Below are 9498 nucleotides of genomic sequence, written 5' to 3' on the forward strand. Positions count from 1 at the left end.
TGTCTAATTTAATTCAAGCTAATTATCTCAGAATCACATTATTTCTGATAGAACCTTATAGTCCCAAGCTCTCGAAATCTATTTTAAATGTATCAATTTGCTCAGATTAGACTTTTTACAGGCTTGACGTTAACTATACAGTTGTTCACAAACATGACCAAAAGTGTAATTAGTGTTATTATTCTTATTTAGTGTTATTATCGATCACTATTGGTGTTTTATGTTGGGGCATAACGGTTAGGATGAATATGTTAGTCACTTATAGCCCAAGTGAAAATTATAGATGTTCTTACTTTTACGCTTGAAAAATGTTTAAGTCTGTGAAATGTCACCAACAGTAATTCGCTAGAACAACTCGTAATGACTAAGGGACATATGCCCTGGCAGGAAGTCATTGATTAATGTAGAGGACTGAGAGTGGACTGGGAACGGATACTAACTACACTGTGGCTGTGCGGGGTTTGGCTGAGCTTCGATAGGAATGGCCGATATGGTGCCATGTGACTTGTAGACAATATATCATATGGCAATAACGCCAAACAATTCGAAAGTATTATAAACCCGAGTATTTCCAAGATTATATGTGGCGAGCATATGTAGGCTACATTTATTTGTGGATTGGGGGTATGAAAACACAGGCCTATCACCAAATATCTATGCCATCTATTTTCGTTTGCGGACTAAACTTTATTAAGAAATTATTATCGCCTTATAAAACGTATTTTTCTTTTCATACAGACCACTTCTCCAAGCGCCAGAGAATAACGCGACTTTCTTGTGTCTCGAGGCAAGCTACTTCAAGTAGCCCAAATTACCTTATGAGTTTATCTTTATTTATGTGTGCGCAGTCATGCGTTTGGATTATAACTACAATCTGCCATGTAAAGTAGGCTACTTGAAATTAGTTTTGAATAGGATAGGTGACAATGCGATGTTCAAGAGAATGGGAAATATAGCAAGTTCTTTCCTTGTCTTTCTTTAGTTTTTCTCGTAAATAAGTTTACTCATAGAAACGAAACAATTAGGCTAAGTGTCGCCTATATGCTACAGCAAGAAACAGCCTACTACTGTACCCTAACTTTGACAGACTCTTTTCATAATATTCTACAAAAATAGAAGAACCTGCACACTCAAATGATAAATCGGTGGCAATGACAGGACTCACCCGCGGGGAAGACTTGACAGGTGAATGGAGGTTTTGAGACTCATGTGTCCTTAAAGGTCAAATGCAGCAGTTTTTGTCTCAATATCAAATAACAATTAAGTACGTTACAGTGATTGTTTCAATTAAAAAGAAGCCAAATTTTGCTAGGACTGTCTGGGAGTGGTCTGAATGAGGAGGGGAAAACTGAAAACAGGATGTAATTGGCAGAGAGGTTTGGAACTCTCTTTTTTATTTGTCTAATAACTAATTTACCGCCTTGTGATGTCACCAGGCATGCCAAAACTCCATCCCACCAAAACAGGCTGAAATTTCAGGCTGTCTTTTCAAACAGCTGTTAGGCTACACTAAAATGGTATTATCATAATTTTCACAATTTCAGAGAATTATTCCAACCTCATTGTGTGGATATATAAAACACAGCTAAATCATGTTTGTGGCTGCATTGGGCCTTTAACAACACCAGGATAAGTATCCCAGCATATACTAGTTGTCACTTACCATTTTTGAAAGCTTTAGCAACGAAGAAGATTTCCATTAAGAGGAACAGCACTAATCCACAATGCATCCTTGTTTTGTTAGAAAAATATTCATAGGAAAAACAAAAAACGAACCTAAATAAAACTCCTCCAAAGGTTTTTCAGGCCGTGTTAGTCTTCCTTATTTTCAAGCTTGGGGCTGAAGGAAAACAAATAAAGCAGAAGTGTCTTGACTGAGGCAGTTGAAATGTGTCTGGATATGTCTCAGGTTGTCTGCTGCATCCTGTCATTCAGCTCCAGTTTCCTCTCTCCTCTTCCAGTTGAGTTCCTCTCTCAAACGCTGGCGTTGCCATTTCCTCCACACAAGTAATCGGAGCTAGCAAAGGAAGAAGTAAAAATCCCAGGCACCAGCACCAACAACTCCCGTTTCAACTCCTTGGAAACGATGACAAGGCAAGAGGTAAACCGTCGGTGCTAAATGGAAATAAATATTGAGAGTAAGCAGTAGCAGTGGTGATGATATTCGTTTCAAAAGTGGGCAGATCATCAAATCAAGCTCGTGTTGTGCTCCTTCGCGCCCTGCTCATTCTCAAATCTGACAGGACACGAACTAGTAATACTAACATCTGGCGAAAGGCATTGCCATAAAAGGGGCTTAAAGCGATGGATACACCCCCTAATTTGAGAACGCTTTTCTTCTTTTGAAATAGTGTGCTGCCTGCCTCAGAGTGGCTGCTCTAGCCGAAATCTCAGAGGGGTCTCTGATTGGTTTGATTACAAATGTGCAAAGCCCAACCTTTGGAAGCCCCCTCTCTCTTTATTAGTGGAGGAGGTCTCGGCTCCTGCTCCGAGACTCACTAGACTCGCTCTCACTCGCAGATCACCAGCCAGACCTGAAAGTGTCCGCGTATAGGCGCGGGCGCTCTCTCTCTTTCACTATAGATGGACTGTCACACTGTGTAAGATGCCACTAAACTCCCTAATCAACTATGCTAACAAACATCACTACTGGAGAACAATAACATAGACCACTGTCTGCCTCCGAAACTTGAATGTTTATGTGCCAAACGACTTCTCTCAAAGCTACTATGCTAATTCGGAATAAATTGAGCTCCCTAGGAGAGAATAGCCTCAATTCTATTTTGTATTCAATATCGAATTATCATTCTAAAGAAGAGATATTGATTTGAAATATTCATATATTTTAACATTGATCTATTTTTACCCATTAATGGGCTACTTAGATATACTACTTCTAAAAACATTTTGTATTTTATTTTGTATTTTATTTAACCTTTATTTAACTAGGCAAGTCAGTTAAGAACACATTTTTATTTACAATGACAACCTACAGTTAAAGCATGAATCATGATAGAGCATTCATTAAAACGCCACATTGAAACTTAGGGAAAACCAATAGAAGTGCAAAGCATCAAGCAATTTGGCTTTTCAAACTGTCTGTTCTTATGGCATTGCACACAAGAAGGAATTACATTCAATATGAAATGCTTTCGACAAGCTGCTATGCTCACCAGGTCACATCTATGATTAAATGGTATGCAACTTCTCTGACACGAATCCAAAGGCGTCTAACATTCCTTACATGTGGAAATCTGAATTACAGAGTAATTCAACATTTAAAGCAATATTCTTATAGACACCACACAACTTGCATTCCCTGCGTCCTATGCTGTTCAGAGAGATAATACTTAAATTGAGTGTATTTTCAAAACCATGTGAATGAAAGCTAAAAGCATTCTTCACTCAGTGCTCTCCATAAGGCAACATTGTTCTGCCTCTCCTGATTTAAACCCAGCCACGTAAAGCAAGCAAACGGCAATCACCTGTGTCTCGTAGACTCACTCACAACCCCATATGTATCCAATATCGAAGCGAAGCAGCTATCGGCAGGCTGACAGTAACCCCTCTCTCTTTCTCTCTATCAAACGCTGCGGACTCCTTTCCAAAATCCGTAAACATCAAAATCACCACAGGAAAGGACAGGTCTCCACAGCTGATGAGAGAGGAAGTCAATTTCCAAGTATTTAACCAGTCAATCAATAGCTTGTATGTTTGCAACCTTACGCTGGGACCGGTCTGGGGCAGCCCTATAGTGCAACTCCTCTTCTCCGCTCAAAGGCACGCAGCCGCTGCCGATATCTCGGACACTCAACTCAGTGCATAGACAGCCACCTTTCCGCCGTCACAAGTGAGGGAAACGGGATTTGCGCTAACAATGAACAGCCCTTTTTTTGACAGCCAGTCAAAAGAAATCACAGCATTAGAGAAGATATCTCCTGTATAGATCCTTGATTGATTGTATGCATTGAATTGAATGTAGGCCGATTCCTTATTGCTCTATCTGTACTGCGCGTCACGCACCACTCTTGTTTCTGACTGCTGTGTTCCGCTACTATAGCGCTGCTGAGAACATAGGACTGGTTTGGAGTATCCGGCGTCTCGAGACCCAGCTAGCCAGTCAAACGCGCCTTTACCAGGGGGTTGCATCGGCTATCGAGTTGCAGATTAAACTGCTGTCGCAGTACATAGATCTATGTCACAAAGTGGATTCGAGTAGGACACATCTGAACACACTCGCATCATTAGCACTGACATTACAACTGCCAATAATTTTACTCATTCTCTACATTAAAAAGATATTAGTCTTCTGAAGCTCTCACGTTGAATGTGTTGAAATTCAAATGTAATACTGACCGGCATCTTGAAGTGTCTAGTACTGTTGAGACCTGGGCTGTGTGTTTGGAACTTCCTATTGACCAAGAAGTAGGATAAACAAACCCTGTGTCATGATTTGAATAATGTCTTTTGAAAATAAAACAAATGTGAGTTATTGATTGACATGACAATTTAAACAAGCTGAACACACGACGTTCCAAAGTCCTTTGGAGATTGCTATTCATTAACATAAAGATGTAACCTCCATTGCTGTCCTATTGAAATGAATCTCCTCAAACACATAAAAAAGATATCCGGCCCTGATATTTAGGGGGTTGCTGAAAATATTGACTCAGACTGCATTCTCAACACACCAGGGTGGCACCGAGGTTGGAGGGTCTGGGAGACAGAAAAGGTGTCTTGGAGACGGCCTCCGACAGAGAGTTCACACGATAAGGTTAAAGTAGGTGGTATGGAGGCATCTTGGGGAATTCCCTAATGCCTATAAGACTTCTATATTTCCAAAGAAGTGTATACTTAAGCAATAAGGCCTGAGTGTATATGGTACAGTGCATTCGGAAAGCATTCAGACCCCTTCAATTTTTCCACATTTTGTTATATTTACAGCCTTATTCTAAAATCAATAAAAAAAAAAATCCTCATCAATCTACACACAATACCCCATAATGACAAAGCTAAAACAGTTTTTTAGATTTTTTTTTGCAAATGGGAGAAACTCCCGGAATACAGGTGTGCCAAGCTTGTAGCGTCATACCCAAGAAGACTCAAGGCTATAATCGCAGCCAAAGGTGCTTCAACAAAGTACTGAGTAAAGGGTCTGAAAACGTATGTAAATAGTACATTTAAGTTTTTTCAGCCCGTAGCATTGAATGCGAGGGAAGCCAGCGAGCATTTGGCCTCCCTTGATAAAAAAAAGTATAAAAAGTGTGTCAATCAGCGTTGAGCTAAAAAAACATTGTCAACGGAAGCCAGCTTGGATTTGGCGTGACTCCTATCAAATCCCATTGAGAGCATACATCTCGTTGTGTTTTTGTCCTCTGGTGGCTAGGTAGCCAGCTAGCTAAAACTGTCCCTTTCCTAAATTAACCATGGATGGAGATAGGTATTTGGACTTGTGGTTTTACTTAATTCTCCATACTGGCCAATGATTATAACAGCAATTCTGATCCAACCATTAAGTCATACATTGTTGTGTCCTTGGCCTGAGAGGATGGAAGTTCAATAAGTAGCTAGATGTAGAAGGGTAATGTTAACTTGCTAACATTGCCCATGAATGGTAGTTAGGCTAACGAGCAAGCATTTTAGCCAGGTAGCCTAGGACAACAAAAAATAAAAGTGTGTACTGTATGACTGTCACGTTCTGACCAGTAAAGGGGTCATTTGTTATTGTAGTTTGGTCAGGACGTGGCAGGGGGGTATTTGTTTTATGTGGTTCGGGGTGTGTGTTTATGTAGAGGGGTATTTGGTTAGAGTATTCCGGGGTTTTTGGGTTATGTTCTATGTGTCGTATTCTAGGTTCTATCTATGTTGTGTATTTCTTTGTGTTGGCCTGGTATGGCTCTCAATCAGGAACAGCTGTACATTGTTGTTGCTGATTGAGAGTCATACTTTGGTAGCCTGTTTTCACCTGTCCCTTTGTGGGAAGTTGTATTTGTGCACTGCTATGTTTAGCCTGCAGAACTGTTAGCTGTTGTTTGTTTTTTCGTTTTGTTGTTTTTGTGTGGTGTTCGTAATAAAATAAATATGAGCATTCACGTACCCGCTGCATTTTGGTCCACTTCCTACGACGACCGTTACAATGACAGAGTGATAGACCGTTTTGTCAAGATGAAAGAGAGAAGGATGGCACACACACACACACACACACACACACACACACACACACACACACACACACACACACACACACACACACACACACACACACACACACACACACACACACACACACACGGCCACATCATATTTAGCTTATGTTGATTGGACTAAATTGTTTTTGCTATCTTTTAGTTGTCACTGTATTAGACTAAGCAGAGATGATTTGATGATGTTGAAATGGTGGAGGTACCTCCTGTTTTATTTGCCACTTGCAGTAACTATCTGTGGTTCTAAATCAATAATTGTTTAGTGGTCCGAAAATGTCAGAAACATTAATTTGCTTGACTATGCTATAGGTCATGTAACTGTCTGTTACTGTACATGCAATATGCTTTGTGGACTTTACTGGACAGAGGTTGCTATCCGGTTTTGTGATAAAACACAGGTGTGGTTGAATTTATTCTGCCACCGTCTTCTTATTGTCTCGGCCTTTAGGCCTACGTATATTTCACGTCGCAAGGCATATGAATGAACAGGTTACAGAGCGAACAGCGAATTATCACAACACATAGCTTGGAATATGGGGCTTCCGCAGTGATTTTACCCATACATCATTACTGTGTACTACGCAATGCAGAATGCCTGGATACAGCCCTTAGCCGTGGTATATTGGCCATAATCTAAAAACACCAAAGTTGCCTTATTGCTATTGTAAACTGGTTACCAATGTAATTAGAACAGTAAAAATACATGTTTTGTCATACCCTTGGTACCAAGGCTTTCAGCCAGTCAGCATCCAGGGCTAGAACCACCCAGTTTATAATTATAAATAGAGTCTTGGGCCTTCATTCAATCAAACTTGCAATGCAGAAGAAAAGTCTCTGATACAGTGAAAGTTATCAAAATCAAAAAGGGTTTCATTTGTATACTGCATATGATGAATTCATTACATAAAACATTACAACTTGGATTGCTGGTCTTCACATCAGCCTGCTTAAGAATGTATAATAATAGGCCTATAGCCTATATGAGGACTGTATAGGCCTAAAAATTATGAACACCAATACAAATAAAAAATACTGAAGTTTATAGATTCCACTCTTCTTCAAATAAATTGCTAATATTAAATGAAGTGTTGTTTGTGTGTTTTTGTTTATATACCATAGCCCTATAAAGAAATGGAGCAAGATAAGACAATCATGGCACTAGCCAGGCTAATGGTATCTGTCTGTAGTCTTCCTAGAGAGAAAGGAATGAGCTGCTTTATTCCACTCACCACTGGTAATTCCCCCTTTTTCAGATAACACTCTACGTTAGAGAGGTATTGAGCCCCTCTATCAAAGCGCCACTAACTAGACTTGTGTGTCTTGTGGATAACAAGGCTTTGGAATAATGGGACAGGGTAATTTCACAAGGGCGGCTGCCTACTGCCATATCTGAAATGAGGGGGATTGTGAGGGAACAATGAGAGAGCCATTTAAAGGATTTGCTCCTTCACATCCCACAGTAATCTTTAATACATTCCTGGAATAATTAGCCAAAGCACAAAGACAGACATTATATTTTTTGCTCCATCGTGAGCTGAGTTGACGGTCTGTTTTCATTAGGGGAGCCTTGCCTTCTTCTTGCTTATTCTTCTTTCCCTGAAACAGAAGAGTACTGCCCCATTGAACAAAACACATTTTCATTTATTCCATACAAACTCAGGATGAAAGATTTCAATATTTATTTTCTAATCAATGGAAAATAGACTATACTCAGTCAGGGTTAATGTAGGCTGCGTCCCCAAAATGGCACCATATTCCCTATTTAGTGCACTACTTTTTTTTTCAAAAGTAGTGGACTTTATAAGGAATAGGGTGCCATTTGAAATTCAGACAAAATATGGCCACCCTTTCAAGGGGCCGCCATTTCAGTTTTCCAATTACAGCTGCACAATAAAGGCAATATTTTCAGCTATGCCTCAAATTACTGGGTGTGTGGTGCCAGTCCTGATGTCATATCAAGCCTATGGTATGGCACACTGAGCCCAGAAATTCACACTGGTTAATCCTGCTATATGAACAGCAATGTTACATCTGCTTCTGCCACGCCCTCCTTTGCTTATCCTGTGTCTCCTTGACCTGCCGCCACTCCCCCAGTACTCTCTCCCTCTCTCTCTCTCTCTCTCGCTCTCTCTCTCTCTGTGTGTGTGCGATTGTGTGGGCGGAGACAGGTGTGCTGGAGTCAGAGCAGCTGCAACCTGTTCCATAATCAAGACGTCTACAAATACTCAGCCCTGCCACTTCCACGCTGCCAGATTGTAATCTCTGCTCAGTCAGTCTATGCTTCTAGCTGTTTGTTACGGTTAGATCCTGTTGTGCCTGTTTTCCTGACCTGACTCTGTTTTTCTCTCCGCTACAGTTCCGCCCGATCTGACTCTGGTCCCTGTCTCCAGTTCCACATCTCGTCATCCTGCTACTCTGTCTTGGATTCCCCACTCTACTACTTCCTTGGATTCCCCTCTGGACCTGCTTACCCTGTCCCAACCCCTCTCGCCTCAGCCTCCGCACCTGGTTCCCTGCAACCCACCCGAGCTTCCCCTGGCCTGCACTCCATCTTCCCCCTGTGTTTCAATAAATACCTTGGTTACTTCATCCCAGTTTCCTCGTCTGACTCTGCTCTTGGGTTCCCCTGTTCCACTCCGCGTAACAAATAACTGCCGGAACCATGGCTTATGATAATATAGACAATGCCATAGAAAACCTTTATGAATTTGTATGGTAATATTCATATTAGATCTATTTCCTTTGTGAAAACGGGTGATATTTTCGAATGTATCATTATCAGACAGTCACCTCTGTACTGTAGCTTTACCTCTTCTTTCAGCATTATTGTGAAGTAGTTGATGTGGTGGTTAGATTAATTTACACTTTTGGCAGCTGTTGGTAATGACTTTCCCTAACAATTCACACACAACTGTATATCTGAAACAATGGTTTTGATCTAGGCTGTCTGTTTTTGTGTGTGTGAGAGCATATAGATTTTTTTTGTGCATCACTCAATGCTGAACTTCTAGAAAATGTTCTGACTTTATATTTTCCGTCTGGGTCAGACAAAGCTTTCTCAGATGGCGTTGGCTCTTTCATAGTCTGTGACCTCAACTTTGGTTGTATCATGGGAACAAGGGAGACCCTGAGAACTTCCCCTTTATACTGAGTCCCATAGTGCCTCCATGAGATCAAGATTGGAATTAATTGTAAGCAAAGACAGCTTTTCTGCCTACAGGCAGTGTCAGAGGAAGGGCCTAAATTGCCCAAGACTCCAGCCACCCAAGTCATAGACTTCTCTCTCTGCTACCTC

At 40.9% G+C, this 9498-nt stretch overlaps 1 protein-coding gene across 6 annotated transcripts in view; it reads right to left on the reverse strand.

Annotated features, from left to right (window-relative positions):
• The window catches only part of LOC106590027 (neuropilin-1a), a 132168-nt gene extending 127527 nt beyond the window's left edge, over positions 1 to 4641 (reverse strand). For 2 of the 6 annotated variants that reach the window (XM_014180518.2, XM_014180513.2), the window contains exon 1: positions 1664 to 2828. In XM_014180518.2, the coding sequence (XP_014035993.1) occupies positions 1664 to 1730 (67 nt within the window). In that variant the 5' untranslated portion in view covers positions 1731 to 2828. Of the gene's footprint in view, positions 1 to 1663; positions 2829 to 3485; positions 4073 to 4356 lie in introns of those variants that run through there. The other 4 variants (XM_014180515.2, XM_014180517.2, XM_014180516.2 and 1 more) reach the window with 4 other exon arrangements.
• Between the last annotated feature and the right edge of the window lie 4857 nt (positions 4642 to 9498).

Source organism: Salmo salar, chromosome ssa29, assembly GCF_905237065.1.
Source record: "Salmo salar chromosome ssa29, Ssal_v3.1, whole genome shotgun sequence".
Lineage (NCBI taxonomy): Eukaryota > Metazoa > Chordata > Actinopteri > Salmoniformes > Salmonidae > Salmo > Salmo salar.